The sequence below is a fragment of the Lissotriton vulgaris genome, chromosome 9, assembly GCF_964263255.1.
Source record: "Lissotriton vulgaris chromosome 9, aLisVul1.2, whole genome shotgun sequence".
NCBI classification, from domain to species: Eukaryota; Metazoa; Chordata; class Amphibia; order Caudata; family Salamandridae; genus Lissotriton; species Lissotriton vulgaris.
Genome location: NC_141697.1, coordinates 976,968,098 through 976,991,697, shown reverse-complemented (window position 1 = coordinate 976,991,697; position 23,600 = coordinate 976,968,098). Strand labels below are relative to the sequence as shown.

Here is a 23,600-nt window from a genome sequence, read left to right as displayed (position 1 = left end):
TCTTCTTTCATACTGTTAATTTGTCTCGAGCCTCGGGTGCGCTGTGCTGATGACGGAGCGGTTCCGTCACGGCCCCGCCCGCTCAACAGAACGTCCAGCGCAGGCGCGGAATCTGCGCCGCGCAGGCGCGCCGAGCGGGCCGTGACGGAACCGCTCCGTCATCAGCACAGCGCGTCCGTGGCTGGTGACGGAGCGGTTCTGTCACCAGCAGGGGAGGGGTTAACAAGCACCGTGCTTCGGTGCAGTCCCATGTATTGGGAGCATGTTTCAGCAGGCATCACATACAGCTGTGTAGAAAAGTGGTTATTTCATCAGCAAGGACGAAGACTCAGCAAAGATGGAACAAAGTTGTTACCACTAGTAAGGGAACAGTATGCCAAAATTTTCAAGCATTTGCTTCTGATATGCTTCTCATACACTTATTTTGTTTGAGCTTCTCATATGACATTACAACGTAGTTTTAGTAAGTGTTAAGGCACTACATAAAGGATCTAGGGATTGGTTGACTGTGAGTTGTCCTTTTATACTTTTTTTTACTTGCCTACCTTTACTGGTACAAAAAGCAGTGGTACCAGCATGCTGCACAGAAGATGGACACATTCTTTATGGTGCAGCCCTTTTGCTGTTTCTTACACACACACTCACTCTACACTATTTTCATGCACAAAACTATTCACTCTTTCTTTCACATCCAGTGTGTAGTATTTGTATAGCTCTTCAATTCTTGGCAGCAGAGCACTCAGGATGTGCTCCATGGCTAAACACTTATAAGATCCAAAAGACGAGACCTATTGGCTATGCCAATGCTTGTTTATTTCCCCCTCCGGTTGGGCCCAAGACAAAGGGCTGATTTAAAGGCCATCAGCTCTCTTTTTGTGTGAGTGTAATCCTATGTGGGAGCTCTATCTGCAGCCTCATACCTAGGTGCCAGAGCAGTGGAGGGGAAGGAATATGCTACTTACCAGTATGCATCTGTTCTTGGCATGTAGAGCTGCTGAAATTCATATCTGTGCATAGATCGCCGCCTAGTGTTGGGTCCGGATGATTGCACATTGTTGTCCTGGAAGAGTCTTCGAAGTATCACGAGATGGGTGGCTCCTCCCCTGGACTACCGTGCGCATGGGCATCCTCTCCATCTTCAGATTGTTTTTCGCCATTGTGGCAGAGATGGAGTATGATACAGAAAGTGATGTCCATGCTTGAGATTATTTCTGAGTGCTACAGCTGCGACAGGCACCGGGGAGGAGGGCGGGAGATATGAATATCAGCAGCCCTACATGCCAAGAACAGATGCATACTGGTAAGTAGCATACTCTGTTCGAGGCATGTGGGCTGCTGAATTCATATCTGTGCATAGAATAAATAGCAGTCTCCCCCTTAGCGGTGGTTGCCCGTGCCAGCTGCAGCAGTCTGAAAAAGAGTTTTGAGAACAGCCTGTCCTACAGCAGATTGCTGTTTGGAGTGTACATCTACGCAGTAGTGTTTGGTAAATGTATGTATGGTGGACCATGTGGCTGCTTTACATATATCCTCTAGAGGAATGTTACCTAGGAAAGCCATGGATGCCCCTAACTTGCGTGTTGAATGCGCTTGTGGGGGAACTGTTAATGTGCGTTTAGCTTTTTGATAACAAATCTGTATGCACTTAACAATCCATCTGGCTATACCTGATTTGGAAATGGGGTTGCCTTTGTGCTGTGGTGAAAAGGCAACAAACAGTTGCTTAGTCTTTCTGAAATCTTTTGAACTGTCTATGTAATACAGGGGAGCTCTTTTAACATCTAGTGTGTGCAGAGCTCTGTCTGCCACTGAATCTGGATTTGGGAAGAATACTGGCAGTTCTATCGTCTGGTTAATGTGGAACTGTGATACCACCTTAGGCATAAATTTAGGGTTAGTACGTAGCACCACCCTATTGGCATGAATCTGTATGAAAGGCTCTTGAATAGTCAGGGCTTGAAGCTCACTAACTCGTCTTAGCGATGTGATTGCTACGAGAAAGGCCACTTTCCATGTGAGAAATTGTATCTCACAAGAGTGTAGAGGTTCAAAAGGTGGTCCCATTAGTCTGGTCAGAACTACATTCAGATTCCAGACAGGTGAAGGCGGGTGTCTAGGAGGAATCACTCGTTTGAGTCCCTCCATAAAGGCTTTAATGGCTGGCACTCTGAAAAGGGAAAGGTGTTGCCTGTTCTGAAGATAAGCGGCTATTGCAGCTAAATGTATACGTATGGAACTATATGCCAGATTGCATCTGTGTAGATGTAACAAATAACATATGATGTTTTGAGTTGATGCATCCAGCGGATTTATGTCATTATTGTTACAATAAATGACAAATCGTTTCCATTTTGCCGCATAGCATGCCCTGGTTGTAGGCCTTCTTGCCTCCTTGATAATATTCATACAGTCAGGGGGCAGGTTGAGGTACCCAAACTCTATGACTTCAGGAGCCATATCTTAAGGCTCAACTGCTGCGGATCTGGGTGCTGAATGTCTCCATGGCTCTGCGTGAGGAGACTGGGTGTGAGTCGCAGTCTTTGATGAGGCACCACGGAAAGTTCTAGGAACGTGGTGTACCATGCTTGTCTCGCCCATGTTGGAGCAACTAGGATGAGTGTCATTGAGTGCTGTCGCAGTTTGCGTGCCACTAGCGGTATGAGTGGAGCTGGGGGAAAAGCTTATGCAAATCTGCCTGACCAGTTCATCCAGATCGCATTGCCCTGAGACTGCGGGTGTGGGAACCTGGCGGCGAAGGTGGGGCATTTTGCGTTTTCCTTTGTGGCGAACAAGTCTATCTCTGGATGACCCCACTGCTGGAAATACGGTTGTAGCACTGAGGGATGTATCTCCCACTCGTGCATCTGGTGGCTGTGTCTGCTGAGCAGATCCTGCCATCTGGTTGTCCTTGCCTGGGAGGTGTTCCGCCATGAGGAACATGTTCCTTTGAATGGCCCACTTCCACATGCTTTGAGCTAGATGTGGCAACTGTGGAGAGTGTGTCCCTCCCTGCTTCTGGATGTAGTACATTGCGGTCATGTTGTCCGTCCGGATCAACACGACTTTGTTGCACAAATGTACCTTGAACGCCTTCATTGCCATGAAGATGGCCATCAGTTCCAGCAGGTTGATGTGCATCTTCTTCTGCTGTGTCGTCCATAGTCCCTGCACGGTGTAATGGAGGACATGCGCCCCCCACCCCAGGAGAGATGCGTCCGTTGTCAGCACTATTTGTGGTACAGGCTCTTGGAACGGTCGTCCCTTGCAAAGGTTTTGTGGATTCCACCAATGCAGAGAGTTGTATGCACGACCGGTCACCAACACTAGGTCTTTTAACTGTCCTTGAGCCTGGTTCCACTGCCGTGCTAAACACTCCTGAAGCGGACGCATGTGTAGTCTCGCGTGAGGGACTATGAAGATGCAGGAGGCCATCATGCCTATCAACTGCATAAACACCTGTGCTGGGAGCGAGTGTTGGGGTCTGAATTTCTGAATCAGCAATTGCATGCTGTGGATCCTTACTGAGTTTGACTGTGCCTTTGCTGCCAGAGTGTCTATTATCGCTCCTAGGTACTGTTGTACATGGGCGGGTTGAAGATGAGACTTTGGATAATTTAGTGAAAAACCTAGACTGTATAGGAGGTGAATGGTGCAGGACATGTGGCTGGCACATTGCTGGGCTGACTTTGCTTTGAGAAGCCAGTCGTCCAGATAAGGGTAGACATGAATGTGTTGTCTCCGAAGGTGCGCAGCTACTGTCGCCAAGCACTTGGTAAACACTTTGGGGGCTGTTGTCACCCCGAAAGGCAGGACCTTGAACTGGTAATGCTGGTTTTGTATGGTGAACCTGAGATATTTCCTGTGTGCAGGGTGTATAGGTATGTGGAAATATGCGTCCTTCAGGTCTAGAGTTGCTAGGAAATCTCCCTGACTGAGCAATGGTAGGATTTGATGCAAAGTGAGCATGTGAAAATGTTCTGACAAGATGTATTGGTTTAGGGGTCTGAGGTATAGTATGGGCCTGAGAGACCCGTCCTTTTTTGGAATTAAGAAGTACAGCGAGTACACCCCTGTACCTTGTTGGTCTAAAGGCACAAGTTGTATGGCCCCTTTTTGCAGCATGCAGATGACCTCTTGCTGCAATAATTGTACGTGCTCTGCGGACATAGGACGGTGTCTTGGGGGTATGTTGGGTGGAGTGGAGGTTAGTTCTAGACAATAGCCGTATTGGATAAGTTGTCTCACCCACCTGTCTGTGGTAATGCCTTCCCAGACTGGCAGGAACTGCTGAAGTCTTCCCCCGACCGGTGTTACATGGTCGGGGGCAGTGACAAGACGTCACTGTTTAGTATTGGCGGAGGATCTGGTGTTATTATTTCCCCGTCCTCTGCCTTTGGTGCTGTTGCCACGATATCCACCCCTATTGTTCTTGTTATAGGTGGTTTGTGTGCCTCTTTTGTTGTATTGGGCTTGCTGGGATGCTTGACCTCTAGAGGTTCCTCTGTTACTGGAGCGACGAAAGGAACTTCCCCTGAACTGTTGGGACTGAAAAGCTCCCATGGATTTGGCTGTCTCAGTGTCCTTCTTTATTGTTTCTAGGGTTGTGTCCACATCAGGACCAAATAAATAGTCAGGGTTAACAGGCTGATTTTGTATTGTTGTTTGAATCTCAGGCTTGAACCCAGAGATGCGTAACCAGGCATGCCTCCTGAGCATCACACTTGTATTGATGGCCCTAGCTGCTGTGTCTGCTGCATCTAGCGCACATTTAATGGAAGCTTTTGATATCAGTTTCCCCTCCTGTATCAGCATTTCTGCTCCCTCCTTATAAGCATCAGGCAAGTGTCGTAATAGTTGCTCTAATGTGTCGTAATGAGCCCTATCATATCTGGCTAATAGGGCCTGTGTATTTGAAATTCTCCAAATATTTGCTGCTTGAGCAGCTACTCGTTTTCCAGAAGCTTCCAAGATTTTGGATTCCTTGTCCGGAGGAGGAGCATCACCAGTTGTTTCAGAGTTTGCTCTCTTATGAGCATTTGACACTACGAGGGAGTCCAATGGCAGCTGACCCTTGATATATGTAGGGTCAACAGGTGCAGGCCAGTATTTCCTTTCAATTCTTGGGTTCACAACCCTTGCTCTTGTGGTTTCCTTGAAAATGTCACCAGCATGTTTGAGGACACCCTTTAGCATTGGCAATGTCTTCACTGATCTTTCTGAAGTGGAGAAAGTGTCAAACAAAAAGTCTTCCTCTATTGGGTCAGCATGCATTTCCACATCATGATTATGTGCTGCCCTTTCAATTAACGCGTTAAACGCAGCCGTATCTTCAATTGGCGAGGTCTTGACCGTGTAGGATTGAGTGTCAGACGTGGTGTGTGGCTCACCCGGGTCAACAGGGTCAATCAAGGGTTGAGACTCCTCTTGATCTGTGTCAACAGGATAAATAAAGTCTTCCTTATAATAGCCTTCCCCCACATCCTCATTAGTACGTGAGGGTGTATATGTATATTCTTGTCCATAGGACTCCACAGGCTCAAAAAGAACAGGGGAGGTGGAAGAGTCCCTTTTTTTTTTGAGTGGTATTTTGTATGACTCCATAGGATTTTCTGGTATGATCTTTTTTTTTATAAATAGTGAGTCTGCCAGAGTCTGAGTCGATGAATAGTTTCGACTGGTTATCATAGGAGGGCGCTTGGAACACAACGTCCTCTTCTATGGGCTGAGACCTTTGTACTACTGACACCTTTTTGGCCGTTTCAATGCTTTGTTTCGGCTCGAACGCCTTAGGTCGTGCGGTCGGGGGCAGTCCAAATTTAATCAGTGGCTTAAGCATTGGAGACTGGCCCACTTTCTTCGAGTGTGGCGCCGTCTTCGATCCGACCGACTTAACCTTGTCACCAGTTTGTTTCTGGCCTAGCGTGGACTCGAGCTCTTGGTGCGCAGCAGGCACGCTCTTTTGCTTCGACTTGATGTGCTCTTTGGAGCCGATCTTGGTCTTCGACTCGAGGGTTTTAACGACCATTGGTGTGGAGGCTTGAAGCTTCGGATCGAGAGTCTCTTGAGACTGGAGTCCCTTGTTTGTGTCGCCGTCTTTTGACGTCGACGTCGATGGCGTCAGTCCGACGTGCTTGACCGTAGTCACAGGCTTTGGCACCCCGATCTTTGGGTCGACACCCTTTTGTGACCCCGAAGGGTCGATGACACTCTTCTTTTTTATTGGAGCCGATGAATCCGAAGTCGTCGATCCGAGGACTGTCTTTAGCAGTTTCGGTTTCGATTGTGATTCTGTCGGTTTTGTTTTTACCATCGACTGTGGTTGATCGACCTATGGCTCTTTTGACATATTCTTAGCCGGGCCTTGACGCGGGGCTATAGAATGTTGTTGAAGATCTTGGCTAAGGCCTTCCGGCGATGCCTGGACCTGAGCCTTTGAAAGTTCAGTGTCATCATTGGCCCCAGTAACTGGGGTTGGGCCTTGCTTATCGCTCGAGTCGTCATCGACGGCTCCGATGGCCTGTGCGTCGTCTCCTACCTCGACGACGTCTTCATCCTCGACGTTTTCTTCTTCTTCGTCCTCATCGTAGTTAGAGTTTTGCTCCGAAGCAGGATCCGACTGTTGTTCAGGATCCTCCTCTTCGACGCCCTCGTCGTCTTCGGCCTCAAAGATGTTCTCTGGGTCGGGCGCTGTTCTCTGCGCCGACTGTCTTGCCACGCGCCGAAGCCTAAGCGTCTTCTTTGACCTGAACCGAGAACAGGCCATGCAGCTGGCCTCGTCGTGGTCTGGAGATAGGCATTTATTGCACACCGGGTGCACATCGATGTGAGGGTATTTAGAGTTGCAAACGGGGCATCGTTTAAACGGGCTCCGTTCCATTTTCGATCGTTGATGGGGCCTTTGGTGTCGAAAAAAGCCACGCGGCCTTCGACGTCCAGCTCGAAGAACTGGAACAAGTACACGGCACCGAGCGAAAGACAATACCGACGCCCCGAAGGCCTTTTGGCCTTGTAAAAAAGTTTTTTATCGATTCGGAACTTGAGTTAAGAAAAGTACATCCGAACACAATGGCGGAAAAAAACAATCTGAAGATGGAGAGGATGCCCATGCGCACTGTAGTCCAGGGGAGGAGCCACCCATCTCGTGATACTTCGAAGACTCTTCCAGGACAACAATGTGCAATCATCCGGACCCAACACTAGGCGGCGATCTATGCACAGATATGAATTCAGCAGCCCACATGTCTCGAACACAAAGGCACAGTTTGTTATCACTTCATAAGCATATAAGAGAAACTACAATTTGGAAGCAATCTTTTGACTTTGGTCGATTCCTATATAAAAAGGCACTGTAAGCTCGTCAGCTGTATCAGACTGTGTGAGTATTTACACGAATAGCAATTGAAATACCTATTTATTCATATTTAACTTTTACAGATTCCACGTCTTATAATGCCACATGCAATGTCACACGCAGTTATGTCACATACCATGATGTCACTTGCATACTATCTAACTTAGCTACGGCACTTCCATTTTTAGGACTTGTACCCTGCAAGGAGGACAGTCCTGAACCAGGAATATCAACAGCAATGACACGCTTACTAAGGGTAAAGCAGAGGTGAACTTTTTCTTAGTAAGTGGCAGTTGCTACCACAGCAGAAGCAACCAGGAGTGGCCCAACAATGCACTCCTTTTCAGGCAGCTGTGCACATGCAATGAGGAAAAATGTTGAAATATCTCAGTACAGGATGCCAAGAAGTTGATCCACCGTCCCATGCTGTATAGAGCAATGGATAAACCAACGTCAATGTATTTATGCATGTGAGCTTATATTTTTATTGTGAATATAATTTTGTCCGTTTTCAGAAAAATGGTGGCAGCAGAGCTAAAGCGGTCTCTACACCAGATCTAACAAGCATTTGCAATGCAATAGGTCTCGCATTATAAAAGTTGAGCTGCAACACTAGCAGCTCAAAGATTCAGTAAGGTAAGACCTATTGCATTGCAATTGTTTTTTTTTTTTTATATAGCACAAACTACACACACAACCACACCAAGCATTGGCATAGCCTATAGTTCTCGCTTTTGGGACCTTCTAAGTATTTATTTATGCTGCATAATATCCTTTGTGCAACCACATCAACTGTTGCGTGGCTAAACACTTATAAGGTCCCAAAGGCGAAACCTATTGACTATGTCAATGCTTGGTGTGGTTGTGTGTATGTGTGTGTGGGGTTGTGTGGCAATAGTTCTCGCTTTTGGGACCTTCTAAGTATTTATTCATGCAGCATAATATCCTTTGTGCAACCACATCAACTGTTGCGTGGCTAAACACTTATAAGGTCCCAAAGGCGAAACCTATTGACTATGTCAATGCTTGGTGTGGTTGTGTGTATGTGTGTGTGGGGTTGTGTGGCAATAGTTCTCGCTTTTGGGACCTTCTAAGTATTTATTCATGCAGCATAATATCCTTTGTGCAACCACACCAACTGTTGCGTGGCTAAACACTTATAAGGTCCAAAAGGTGAAACCTATTGGCTATGCCAATGCTTGGTGTGGTTGTGTGTGTGTGTGTGGCTGTGGTTGTGTGTGTGTGTGTGTGTGGTTGTGGGTGCGGTTTTGGGTGCGGGTGTGTGTGTGTGTGACATAGCCAATAGGTCTCGCTTTTGGGACCTTATAAGTGTTTAGTTATACACCACAATATCCTTGGTGCAACAACATCTACTGTTGCATGGCTAAACACTTATAAGGTCCCAAAGGCGAAACCTATTGGCCAGGCCAATGCTTGTTGAAGAAGCTACAGAATGGAAGGTGAATACCTCAGGAATGGACGGTGAATGCTTTAGGAATGGAAGATGAATGCCTCAGGAATGCACAGTGAATGCGTCAGGATGGTAGGTGAATGTTGAATACATCAGGAATGGAAGGCATTCGCCTCAGGAAAAGCAGGTTAATATTTCTGGAATAGAAGATGAATGCCTCAGAAATGGAACATAAATGTCTCAGGAATGGAAGGTAAATGCCTCATGAATGTATATATGGGGGGGTAAAATGACCAGAGTATAAATCACGGTGATGTATGGGAGCGTTGCACTGCATGAAAACACTGCAGCGCATTACAGTAAAGAAATGCAGGACAGTATTGCATATAGAAGTGCTGGAATAACTAACATGCAGCACTGCATAAAAGCACTGCAGGCACCGAAGAGCTGAAATAACCAAGATGGGGAGCTGTACAGTCTGGTCTTCGGGCAGTGCAGACAATCTTAGAGCGTATGCTTCCCATCACTTCCGGCCCAGGCACATCATGGGCTCAGCCCTCCCTCATCAGAGCATAATGAGAGCAGCAAGACAAAATGCACCATAAATTATTCACTCAGAGGAAAGGGGGTGCAGTAAAAAAAGCAGGCTGTACTCGGGGCAACTAGGAAGAGAGCGTTGCAGAGAGAAAGGTGACAAGGAGAATGAATGTGGCAAGGGATGAGGCTTGAGTGGTGAAGAGGGAGAGAGCGAGCGAGCGAGAGAGAGTGTGCTGAGGTGAACAGAAAAGTGCGCGGACTGTAATATGTGTGAGGGAAAAGAAACTAGGAGGTTTTAGCAAAACAGCTCTACCAACTTTGTTTCTGTTGATTCTTGAATTTAAATGTATATATAGCAATAAAGAACTGTGTAGCAATGATTAATGCATCACAATATTTTGTATTTTGTCTTTCAGCAGAATGAATGTTTGGTATATCAGCATGTAGGTAGTAGTTTATTGACAAAGTGAGGACAATATTCAGTAGGTTGCTATGCTTCTTAGAGCCTCACCTTCTGAGATAGGCACAGGGAGAAGGATGAAATAGTTTTAAAGTGTATGTGTGCGGACACAAGTAATGGCTAGATTAAATTACGAGACCTGCATTATGAAAAATCTTTTATTGGCTGCATTGTTGTGAAACGCGAGTTTGAGATGTAATGCTTTTAGATGACAGTAAAACACTCAGTGTCAGCGACTAAGGCAGAGAAACATTCCCTGGGATATGCATTGCAGTTCGTGGTAGCTGTGCAAAACTCCACTTAAGCAGTTAGAATGCAGTACTTAATGTGATACAGATATCTGGGTGTCAGTGGTTGCGCTTATACGGCTTTTGTTTTTCCTCACCCCTCCAAAAACATTGTTTAAAAAAAACGAAACTATTCAGTGATCTTTAAAAGGCAGTATTCTATCAACAAAGGGGTTGGCAGCAGCCGCTTGACCTTGCATGTGTTTATTGGAATGAGGGCTTCAGACTTTGAACTTTAACCTTTGTGTTTATCCTCGACTTGTCCTGAGAGGCCAAAAGCAGCTCGTAAAAAATGAACAGTGCTGAAAGATGAAAATGACGAATCCCTTTACGGCCTCATCGGTACTTTTCTTAATACTTCTACACGAAGCCAAACAAACAGGTAAATCGGCGTGTTATTTATATTCTGAAGACATTAAAAAAAATAGTCAATATAGGTTTTTACAGAGAGAGCGATGAAAACAAAATGTGCGTAACATTGAAAGGCAGAGATGGGGGTGACAATAAGAAGGAGAACAAGCATTGGCAGCGCGGCCGGGCCGCGCAATGAAATAATAATTTAACAAAAAGAAGTCAAAGCTTATGCAGCGTCGTGCGCGCGGCGCCAAAAGTGAAAGCAGAGGTTTGTAAGCACGCGCGTAACAGCAAGCTCATCGCCACACTGGAAGCATTTTCGGAAGCCCTACTAGAGTGTCTCGCCAGAGTAGCGCATGCGCGCTGGCTCAGCGAGACCTACAAAGGGAATATGGACATGATGAAACCATTGAGATCCCAGTGACTAGGAAGTCGGGTACCAGCAGAATAAAATGAAATTATGTTTGGGATTGAGATGGAATTATGGAAACGTAATGGTCAATAAATCAGATCATTTATGACCTTACTAGGAACATACAAAAAGAAAATGTGAGTGGAAGACCCGCGCAATAGAAACTATGCTCTCAAATGTTTGGATTAAAAACCTTATCTCATTAAATTTCTTGGTTAGAGAACTACTAACCTGAAGGTCCCTGTTTTTCAGGTTGCCTAGCCAGAATGCCTCCTGGCAGTTGTTGATTGTTAGCATGGCTTTCACACGGTACACAAATATCTCAAGACTCTTCTTTAACAGAGGCACATGGTTGGTCAATGTTGTGTCCTGGTTAATCTAAGAATTAAAAAAGAAAGTATGTTACATGTACATATTATGTTTCTTTTAAAATTTCAGGTTATGACTTTACTATCTCAATAAATGGATACACCTAAAAATATTTCAATATTTACAATCTACTAGAGGCGACCTCTCAAAAACAGGACAAATTAAAAATAAAACAAGGCCTTCTGAACTTGCTTTCACCCGAACACGTAAAAAATATAATGTAAACAACAAAATAGTACAAAAGATTAACAAAGTGAGGAAGTCAAAAGTTAAATAAAAAAGGTAGAGGCTATATTAGAAAAACATACTACCAACTGTCAAAAACCTAATAGTTGGAAAATAGAAAAAAATATTACAATTCAAACTTTAAATAAAGGAAATAAGTGGCTTTAATAACATCAGTGGTCAATAAAAACAAGAATACAATTAAGCAACCTTTGAGTCAGCAATGAAACATAAAGGATCTGGTACCTGTAGGAAATATGCCCTTTTCTGCGTGGGCAACCCAGATTTTTCTCAAAACACATAACTGCTGTGACACAGAGATTTGTCTATTTAGCCCTAGTTTGTGTGATCCTATCTACCTACTGCTAGTATTCCTACAGAGAGATTGGCAATTTCAAGAATTGGAGGAGGTCAGCTCACTCGTGATGCGACATGCTTCATCATTTGCCACCTCGTCCCACCCTAGTGAGATGATACTACCAAAGCAGACTCAACCTGCGGGAATTCGTAAACATAAAAATAAAATGTGTTTTCTCTTGATAAAATACTTGGATCCAGTTCTATGTCTAAAAAAATCTTAGGATATACCACAAGGTGTCCTTTATTCAGGTAGTATCCTAGGCTTGAGTAAGAAATTACCACAATGTCCTCTCAGAGGAAGTACATGGTTACTATGACCCTTATGTACTGCTGAGTTGTCATGCCAACATGTTTCTGCCCTTCTATTAGAGCCCAGGAGAGGTCGCGGACATTCATCAGGGCTCAAAATATGTATCCCTAAACTTATTTATAGTGAAGGGTCCTATGGTAAAGGTTGAGAGGACCTACCTCTCTTCCATCAATCACCAGGGGCTAATACCTAGTGCTAGGGGGCCATTTGCCTCATGGTCGAGGGTGGGAGCCTCCTATAGTCACACTTATGTCAAGGTACAGCGGCCACATCGATCCTACCTGGCCCAAAGGAACAGCCAACTGGTAACATGTTACAAATGATGAAGGTGGCAAAAGATGAAGCATGTCACATTAGGCGAGTGAGCCTACCTAGTCCAATTCTTGAAATTGTCCGTCTCTCTGAAGGGATACTAGCAGTAGGCAGATAGGATCACACAAGTTAGGGCTACAGATACACCAATTCTGTGTTTTGAGTGTTTTCCAAGAGGTAGATGTCAGCCCAGTGTATCACCTCTTTCGCTCTCTTTGGTGTTCATGGCACGCCAGATTATTGCCATATCTGCTTTGCTGTTTTTTAATTTCTGTGCCTTTTACCTGCCTAATACCTGCTAACTCGGAGGAGAGTACCTGTGCTTCCCATTTAAACAATGTTAAATTGGCCTATTCCTAATTGGCATGTATGACTTGCCGTCAAGTCCCTAGAATATGGTGTGGAAAGTCCACCTGAGGCTTGTAACGCTTAAATGCCATTTGTGGACTGCAGCACCTATTGCGCCACCACTATAATGACTGCACAAACATGGTTTCAGTCCTACTCTGTGTAGACTGACTGCTTGTAGTGTAAAACTTGCAAGCAATCTGTTAAAATAACCCATTTTGACAGGAAAACTCTCCTGTGAAAACATTAATAATTCACCACCAAGTGTTGCAGTTGGGTTCCGCTTATTCAGTACGTACAGATTTTTTGATCATCTCGTTTTGGCGGACGGGATATCTGTTACCGCTGTGATGGAGTAACCCATCCACCAAGATCTATATCGGGTCCTAAGTTTAGTGTGTCCAGGCCAAAGACTTTCAGCCTCTTGAAAATACATCGACAAAATGCTTTTGGGCCTAAGTAAGGTAAACAGGAACTACCGACATAGTAGGTAGGGTTGGCCTTGGTAACATTTACCCCATTTGCTTGGTAAGAATCAACAGTCACCCACATCCACTAACTGGCGCCAGGCCTAAATGTGGCACCTCCAGGCTCCCTTTCCGGACCTGCGGATAATCAGAAGAGAACTTGATCTGCTTTCTGTGACCTTAGAGGAACCCTAAACGACTGGGCCTGCTCCCTCTTGGACCCAGGACAAAGAAGTTTTGGATTACAAGGGTCAGTTGGCTGACATCCTATGTGGGAAAAGGAAGACAACAAGCTACAGGAGGCATTTTCCCTGGAATACCCAGCTGACCAGTAGCAACTGGACCTATCTGATGGTCTCTGCAGGATCGAGTCCTGGCCCCAAAGTGCAGCTCCTGAGGTCCTGGGAGCCTAAAGTGGCTTCATCTGAACTGCTCTAGAAACCCCGAAAGGTTGGAACCAAAAAGACTAAGTCAGAAGGTAAGATCTTTGACTGGGACGAACCTGGTTGGTGTATCTGAACCGCGCTCCATTGCAGTTACCCAGAAATTACGACTAGGTCCTGATCTATCGCAACTAAAGAGTATCATTTGCACTTAGCGCTATGTCTACTTAAAACTTTAGAAATTCATATCTCCAGTCCCCCCTATTAAACTTTTGTCACTTGTCGTTATGTTTATTAAATTGCACTCTATTTTTTAATTAAGTTGTGGAATTTTATTGTTTGACATTTTAACTCTATTACTATTTTGATACTGCAGAAATACTTTACATATTGCCCTAAGTTAAGCATTTGGGCTCTGTGACATAGCTACTAGGGGAGTGAGCTCAGTTTAATTTAGCAACTTTAAGGGTTCACCTTGATAAGACTTGGGAATATTCTTTCAGGTGGCAGTCGCCAACCTCGAATAATAATCCAGTTCCTTACAGTAATAAACCAACAAAACACTCATTGAAACAATCAGAGTTGTTGTAAGTAACTCATAAACCATAACTCTTATCTTCTCTCGAGATGTGTCTGGTACACAACTCGAGAGAAGCTACCATGCCTCTGTAATTGATTATAGCTTCAACAGTAGCAATACACTAACTTTGGCTAAGCCATACTTTAAATTGAAAATCTGGATTGCTACCATGTTGGCTCATTTTATCAATCTGAAGAAGCAAGGATACAGGCACTAGTGTCTCATACTGAAAATTGTTCTGCTGATTCATAAAGAGGTGAAAGGTTTCCATATGGGTTCTCATTAATTTTGCTCTGCTCTTCAGCAAAATTATCTGGACAGAACAGCACCAAATGTGGAAGAGGAATGCTGAGTTTTTGCTATTTTAGATACTTTGCTTAATTTATCATAAATATGTTCAATCTAACTGCAGATTTCTCACGTTGTGAATATTCACTCAGGCATCACACTGCATCCAGAAACTAAAAAGTAGTACAGCTGCGCACCGGTAGGTGGCGCCATGCATCTTTGCACCAAAGTTATTCCACTCCTGAAGTGAAGCGGGCAGTGTATAATCGCCACCGAATGCACACTGACGTCATTCGCTTTCTAATAGTTGGTGGTACCCTCGGACGCACAGCTCATCTGCAAATTAACTTGACCAGTGAGCAGATCACTAGGATGGGACATTCAAAGATAGAAAAAGAGTCAGTTCCACAGTACGAACAGGTTTGGAGGGTCGGTGAGGAATCTGCAGTTACAGGATTTTTTAAAGCAAGTAACTTGTTTTTTTTCTGAACCACAGTTTCCTCACCTCGTGAATAGATACCAAAGCAGTACCTCTCAGGTGGTGGGACTACGGAAAGGCTCAGACCAAAATGTCCTGCAGGACAGAATGTGAAAAATGCCCATCCCAACAGATCTGAAACTCAAGACAGCAGTGCTTCGTGAATGGGTGCCCTTTCCAGGGCACAAGTCCTAAAAAAAGAAGTGGGGGGACTCTCCAAGGTAGGCGTGGTCACAGGAAGTGACATCACGGCAGGACGTGACATCACGGCAGGAAGTGATATCACGGCAGAAAGTGACATCACGACAGGAAGTGACATCCCGACAGGAAGTGACATCACGACAGGAAGTGTCATCACGACAGGAAGTGACATCACATGTAAGGCAGATCTATCATTTGCATATATTGCAAGATTTAACAATTGAAGCTGCTTGGTACTTAAGCCTGTGACTTAAGGTCCCTGTATGGAGGAATTAGCAGCCCAAATGTGGATGAAGTTTGGCGTACAACTACATTAGTCAAGCCATTAAGTGCTGTAAGTGAGGCATACTAAAACATGGGACCATGAACAAAAGTAGAATTAGTGTGTTGAAAAAAGCAGAAGAAAAGCACATACTAGAAACTACAATAGTGATTATCAAAACTATAAAATTTATTACGCTACCTAGAACACAACATTTACATTTATTAACACGTATAATACACTGTGACCATGAGAGAAAAAAATGCAAGGTGCACACTTACAGTTAAAGCCTGATACTCTGTACATCTGTTATTTCAGACATTATGGGACATGTTATATTGCCACAGGATGTCTGGCCATGGAAAATGTGAGACAGCTTATATCATTGTAAGCTATCAATTAAAAAACGACCAGTTCACATCGAGAAGTTGATCGACTTCTCAATAACCCCAGTTATGAGTAGGCCATCAAACATTCATGTAGTTGTAGTCTTATTACAACCTATGTTCTAAACTGATATTATCTGACGAACATCGAGTGCCCATGGCCTTGCGCTGCCCTGGAGAACAACAGATTTAGTTGCTCACATATCTCGTAAATGAAACAGAAAAAAACAACCAAGAATGTTAAAGAAACAGACTGCCCCTTCCATCCTAGTAACAAAAATAATAAACATGGAGGTAACAGCAAACGACCATGGCAACCGCAACACTGCATGATCACTAGCAATGCGAATGCGACAGTTCAGAGTTGTGGACGTCAAAAAGGATGTTTATTGAAGCTAAGTTTCAGTATATGCACGAAGTCGAATTATGGCAACAATTTCACAGGAAACCGTACGGAAAGCGTTGCAACATATCCAAAGCACCAAGGCGGTAATGCAGTTTATTTCATCAGCCAATGAGAATAACAGAAAATGTAGTACTAAATAAGACTACCAGATTGGGTAATGAGGACACGCAGCTCTACACACACATACATGAAAACACTTTCAGCAACTAGCAGACATACACAGGCTGACAAATAGAGACTCAGCAAAAATACACCATCAGAAAATCAGTGAAACGCAAACAAATGTGGAAACAGCAACACACGGAAGAACACACAAGGGCACACCATCATACTTACATTCAAATCCGTGTAAAAAGGTTTGAAAGAGGCCGGGAGAGGGCAGCAGGCGAGGCCGGGAGGGGGCAGCAGGCGAGGCCGGGAGGGGGCAGCAGGCGAGGCCGGGAGAGGGCAGCAGGCGAGGCGGGGAGGGGGCAGCAGGCGAGGCCGGGAGATGGCAGCAGGCGAGGCCGGGAGAGGGCAGCAGGCGAGGCCGGGAAGTCTGGTGCAGGAAGCGGAGGCAGGCCAGGCAGCAGGCAAGGAGGACAGTTGCAACCGAGTCAAGGGGGTCACTCGCTCCGAAAAAGCAAAGGAGCTAATTGCAGGAAAGCCCGAAAAATAAAGGGCATGTTGCAGGTGGGCGGGACTGCCGAGTTGAAGACCCACCCATTCTTTGGTTGAGGTCGGATCTTGGCGTCTATTGGGTACCCTGGCAACGGTGCACCTGGTAGGTGCAGGGGCGTGGTGACCGGCGTGCTTGGTAAGGAGTAGTTTCTGTCCTGTAACTCCAGTTCTGTAGTAGGGGTATCTCTGTTATAGTCATAATCTAGTGAATAGTCCTGCCCATGTGCATGGACCCCGGCAATCAAAAATAATCTCTTAAGTTGTCAAAATCATGCAGAAACTGCAAAGACACTTAAGAGAGAATTTAAAGACAAATAATGCAGCCTATATCCACAGGCTACACTGTCCAGTACTTCAACTAGAAATTCCACCAAAAAACACCACACATAATACAGCCTGCCCAGTTTCTACCATAGAGAAACTTGCCTCCCCCAGTAAAAGACTCTGGAGTGATAGAGAGGAAGGTAGGGACAGACAAGCCCCATAGGCTGCCATTATGTGGCTTAAATAGGATACTGTGCCTTTAAGAGAACTTTCCAGAACTTCTCCCAGTATCCCAGAATGCATAGCAGGTCCCTCTACTTTCAGTTCTTTTTGAAGGCGAAGCACGCCAGACCTGTCGCATTCCTTACATGATGAAATATCTCCACCGGGGAGGAGGGCGTGCGCTTATGACTATAACAGAGATACCCCTACTACAGAACTGGAGTTACAGGACAGAAACTACTCCTTCTGTACTAGGGGATCTCTGTGTATAGTCATAATCTAGTGAATAGAATGGCAAGCCCATCCCCACACCAAAGCGGCGGTGGAGAACAAACACATAACGCCACTACTGTGCGAACAAATTCCGCAGCGAAGCCTGCCCAACCTGAGCGTCTGCCCTGGCGTCAGTGTCCAGGCAGTAATGCTTAGCAAAGGTATGAACCGACTTCCAAGTGGCTGCCTTGCAGATTTCAGCAATCGGCACGTTACGGAGCAGAGCCGTCGTGGCAGCTTTGCCCCTGGTGGAATGAGCCTTAGGCTTACCTCCTAAGGTCTTATTAGCCTTTTGGTAACATAATTGTATGCAGGACACAATCCACCTAGAGATGGACTGCTTAGATGTCGCAAGACCCGTCCTGACCGATCCATAAGTGATGAACAACGGGTCAGACCTACGAATATCTTTGGTTTTATCCAGATAAAATTTCAACACCCTCCTAACATCCAGGGAATGGAGAGACCTCTCCGCTGGGGATGAAGGGTTCTGAAAAAACGTAGGCAAAGTTATGGTCTGGTTGACATGAAAATCAGAAATAACCTTGGGAAGAAATTTAGGGTGAGTACGCATGACAACCTTAGCAGCATGAAACACAGTATAAGGTTCAGTACAACACAACGCCTGAATTTCACTCACCCTGCGGGCCGATGTAATGGCCACGAGGAACGCCGCCTTCCAGGACAGGTGCTGCAACGAAGCCTTATGAATAGGTTCAAAAGGCTCCTTCATCAATCTGGACAGCACCACAATCAATTCCCATGAAGGCGAAGGAAGCCTGACAGGAGGGAATACTTTCTTCAATCCTTCCAGAAAATCTTTGATCACAGGGATCTGGAAAAAGGAAGTCTGTGAAGGGCATTTCCTGTAGGCAGTCAATGCAGCAAGATGAACCTTAATGGAATGAACATTAAGGCCAGACTGCGCCAAATGTAAAAGGTAAGGAAGGATGACATCTTCCTTACAGGTCGTAGGGTCATGATTCTTAGACTGGCACCAGATACAAAACCTCTTCCACTTGTAAGCATATGAAGTCCGAGTGGAAGGTCTCTTAGACTCCTTCAGAATGTCCATGCAATCATCGGGCAGATTCAGATGGCCATATTGCACTATCTCAGGAGCCATGCCGCCAAACTCAAAGACGAGAGGTTGGGGTGTAACATCTGTCCCCCGAACTTCGTGAGAAGGTCCGGCCTGCACGGCAACCGAATGTGAGGAAGGAGAGACCGGTGAAGTAGGTCCGTGAACCACCACTGCCTGGGCCACTCCGGGGCAATGAGTATCATCCGAGCCCTGGACCGGGCCAGTTTGATGAGCACCGCCGGAATCAGGGGAATGGGAGGAAAGGCGTACAGAAAGCTGTTCGTCCAGTCGATCCATAACGCATTCCCCAGCGTCCCCTGCTGGTAGTACCTGGAGGCGAAGTCTCTGCACTTGCTGTTTTCGGCGGTGGCGAACAAATCTACGTCTGGAGTTCCCCACCTTGCGAAGACTTCTCCTAGTACTTCGTCGTTTATGACCCACTCGTGGTTTTCCTGAACCAGCCTGCTCAGTGCGTCTGCCTGAACATTCTGCACACCTGGAAGATGGGTAGCCATTACCGTCAGTCCTCTGGCTAGGAGCCAGTGCCAGATCGCCTGCGCCTCCTGTGACAGAGTGCGCGATCTCGAGCCCCCCTGCTTGTTGAGGTAATACATTGTGGTGGTATTGTCCGTCTGTACAAGCAGAGAGTTGGTCTGGAAGGACGGAAGAAAGGCCTTCAGTGCCAAGTGAACAGCTCTGAGTTCCAGGAAATTGATGTGATACGTGGCCTCCATCGGTGACCACGTTCCTTGAATCTGTAGAGTCCCGGAGTGCGCTCCCCATCCCAGGAGAGAAGCATTCGTCACAACAGTCTGCGTGGGAATGTCCTTGTGAAAGGGAACCCCTCTGAGGAGATTCTCCGCCGAACACCACCACTTCAGAGACTGAAGAGCATGCAGCGACAGTCGAATCTTGTCGTCCCAAGATCCTTTCCTCTGATCCCACTGGTCCTCCAAGCACTCCTGCAGCGGTCTCATGTGCAGCCGTGCGTGTGGCGTCAGGAAGATACAAGAGGCCATCGATCCCAGTAGAGAAGACACCGTCCTCACTGTTGTAGATGGAGTCGTCATAAGAGCCTGAGCCTTCCGAAGGAGAGATAATCGTCGCTCTTCCGAAGGAGACACGCTTGCTGACAGCGTATTGATGGAGGCTCCCAAGTACTGTATGCATTGGACCGGAGTCGGGACAGACTTGGCCATGTTGATGTGCAGCCCCAGCTTGTTCAAGAGAACGCACGTCTTCTGGAAGTGTGCTCGCGCTTCCGAGAAGGAAGATGCCTTGATCAACCAATCGTCCAGGTACGGGTAGACGAACACCTTGTTCTTCCTCAGGTGTGCTGCTACCACCGCCATGCACTTCGAGAATGTTCTCGGCGCAGACTTCAGTCCGAATGAGAGTACTGTGTATTGATAGTGATTGGTGCCGACTTGGAACCGCAGGAACTTCCTGTGTTTGTGTGCAATGGGCACATGGAAGTAGGCATCCTGTAGGTCTATAGCACATAGCCAGTCTCCCTGTTGCAGCTGAGGATAAATCTGATGCAACGACAGCATGCGAAACTTTTCCCTGCGAATCCATTTGTTTGCCTGCCGCAAGTCCAGAATGGGCCTGAACTCGTTCTTGTCCTTCTTGCGAACCAGAAAGAACCGGGAGTACAGACCTCTTCCTCTCTGAGACAGAGGTACGTCTTCTATCGCCCTTTTCCTCAACAGGATATCCGCTTCCGCCTGAAGCTCGCGCAGCTGAAACTGCGAGCTGACCGGTGGAATTGCTGGAGGAGGGCTGGTGAACCGAAGACTGTATCCATAGCAAACAATATTCAGCACCCACTTGTCCTGAGTAATTTTTCTCCACTCTGCCAGAAAAAATTGAATGCTTCCCCCTACCGGAGTGGGTAACAGATCCGGGAGAAGTAGGTTCCTAGGGCCTAGACCCAGCCTGGCCCTTGGGCGCCGGAGCCGACTGCTGGCCACCTCTGCCCTTCTGGCGCTTCTGGAATGGCTTACGGAACTGTTGTTGATGTTGCGACTGTCCCGAAGCCTGGCCACGTCCTCGGCCTTGCCCATCGAACCGCCGTTGGAAAGGGCGGTACGCCTTCTTGGTCTCTTTAGGCTTCTCCAGGCCCACAGCCGTGAGCGTCTCGGCCTCCGCCTTCATGCGGGCCATCTCATCGTCCGCATGCTTCCCGAAGAGGGTCTCGCCGGAGAATGGTAGGTTGGCCACCCTCTGCTGTGCGTCCGGTTTCAGGGACGTAAGCCGGAGCCATGCGTGGCGTCGTTGGTTGACTCCATGGCAAAACCCATGAGCAGCCAACAGCGCTGATAATCTGGTTCGCCACCAGCATCCCTTCATTCAGCACTTCCTGGAAGTCCTCACGCTTCTCGCGAGGTAAGTGCTCTGCAAATCGCTCGAGGGAGTCCCAGAGGGCGCGGTCGTATCGGCCCAACAGCGCCGTGGCACTCGCAGCTTTCATGGAGGTAGCGGAAGTTCCACAGACTTTCCTCCCCGCCGAATCCATCCATCTGGACTCCTTGTCCGGGGGAACCGTGGAGGACGGGGTGGTGGCATGTTGTTTGCGGGCCGCCGTCACAATTACAGAGTCCGGAGGGGGTTCCGTTCTCAGAAAGGCCGGATCCGAATCGGGAGCCCGGTACTTTTTCAGCAACCTCGATGGAGCCGCCTTCGTCACCGCAGGGGTGAGAAAAAGGGCCATAGCCGGTTCCTCCAGGCCCGGCACCAGAGGCAGGAGAGGACAAGATAGGTGTTTTTGATGCAATGTCTCAAAAATGACGGAAGTTTTAGGAGTAGGCACCGTCAAGGATATGCCCAACTTCGCAGCGCCCCTTAAAAGGACGTCATGGAACACCACCAGGTCATCAATCGGGGACACCCTCGTGCCCGGTGACTCCGACAAGGTAGGAGAATAGTCCCTGGTACCAGAGGACCTTGTGCGGGAGCGAGATTCGCGCCTCCTATGGCGGCGTCTCGATCTCGTGGACGATCTGTGTCGCGATCTCTCCCTTCTCCCAGAGCGAGAGCGAGACCTGCCAGCCCGTGGCCGCTCCACCGGTTTCCGTGGCGGGGTCTTCCTTGGCTCCTCTCGGGGTTTCGGTTTTGGGGTCCCCTTAGAAGGTATAGGCAAAGACGGCAGCGAAGTGAACCTCGGCGGAGGAAACTTCGGCTGCGGGGCGGGCCCATGCGGAGGGACAGGAGGTGGCGGTGGGTCGCCTGAAGGAAGTGGAGGTTTGGGTGGAGGATCCTCTTTAGGAACAGGAGGAGGAGTTGGCGACCGAGGCCGAGATGGCGTGTACACCTCTGAGTACACCGAGCCCGGTGACCCCTTAGGCGAAGGGGGCTGAGATCCAGCCCCTTCAGCAGGTGAACGCTTCCTCTTTCGTCCTCCACTGGAAGCAGCGTGACTTCTGGGACTAGAATCCCTCTTGCGCCGTTTTGGAGAGGCTGAATGACTCCCAGACGCCGACCTCTTTCTGCTCGACGCCGAGCGTCGTGTTTCTGGCGTCGAACGATGCTTCCGTGACTCCGGCGTCGAACGCCGCCTCCGCGACGTCGACCCTCTCTTCCTCGACGCCGAACGCCGACCCCTCGACGTCGACCTCTTCCTCCGTGCCGTCGTACGCCGCCTCCGCGACGTCGAGCGTTCCGTCTTCGACGACGAGCGTCGCCGTCTCCGTCTTGATGCTCTCGACGTCGAGGAGCCCCTCGACGACGACCGGTGCCTCGACGGCGATCGACGGTGTCACCTCGACGGCGAGCGTCGATGCTTGTCACTTCGCCTTCGGCGTCGATAGGAAGACCTTGACGTCGACGAAGACGATGACGTCGACGGTGGCTTCGACGGCGACTTCTCCATGATCTTCGACGTCGAGCCGTCACGCCGTCTCGACCCGGAGCCCCGGGGAGAAGGGGAGCACACCGCCGTCATCCCTCTCGACGTCGTCGTCGATGCAATCGACGTCGACGGAGACCGGGACCGTTTGCAGGACTTCCTGCCTCTGGGTAGCCCCCCAGAGGCCTCAGCAGAGGCAGAGGGAACCTTCCCAGCCTGCCTAGACCCACCTGCAGCCTGCAGACGCCTCTCCTCAAGGCCAGAAAGCCTGATCTTCATCCTGTCCCTCAGAGTCCGAGCAGTAAACTGCTGGCAGATGACACAGTCCTCAGGGACATGATCTTCAGGGAGGCAGACGATGCAGACATCATGGGGATCACTCTTGGCCTTCTTCCTCCCACATGCTGGACACTTATCAAAAAGGCCAGGCATTTTAGAGCCCTAAAACGCCTGAAACAGCATACAAAAGAGAAAGAGAACACCAAGACAGTAAACTGAAACACTTTAGAACACAAAAGTGCCAAAATATCCAATAAACCCTTGAAACAAGGGAGAGCTCAATGCCAGGGTCCTGTAAGCAGGAGCCGGAAAAAAGAACTGAAAGTAGAGGGACCTGCTATGCATTCTGGGATACTGGGAGAAGTTCTGGAAAGTTCTCTTAAAGGCACAGTATCCTATTTAAGCCACATAATGGCAGCCTATGGGGCTTGTCTGTCCCTACCTTCCTCTCTATCATTCCAGAGTCTTTTACTGGGGGAGGCAAGTTTCTCTATGGTAGAAACTGGGCAGGCTGTATTATGTGTGGTGTTTTTTGGTGGAATTTCTAGTTGAAGTACTGGACAGTGTAGCCTGTGGATATAGGCTGCATTATTTGTCTTTAAATTCTCTCTTAAGTGTCTTTGCAGTTTCTGCATGATTTTGACAACTTAAGAGATTATTTTTGTTTGCCGGGGTCCACGCACATGGGCGGGACTATTCACTAGATTATGACTATACACAGAGATCCCCTACTACAGAACTTCCGGATTCAGCCAGCCACTCGCCCACCCGGAAATGCTTTGTT

General features: G+C 47.5%; 1 protein-coding gene across 1 annotated transcript in view; it reads right to left on the bottom strand.

The window, feature by feature from the left end:
- FANCD2 (FA complementation group D2) overlaps positions 1-23,600 on the bottom strand; it is a 1,101,131-nt gene that overhangs the window by 41,706 nt on the left and 1,035,825 nt on the right. Inside the window, exon 42 of the mRNA XM_086938826.1 lies at positions 11,044-11,190. Coding sequence (XP_086794952.1) covers positions 11,044-11,190 — 147 coding nt within the window. The remainder of the gene's footprint in view (positions 1-11,043; positions 11,191-23,600) is intronic.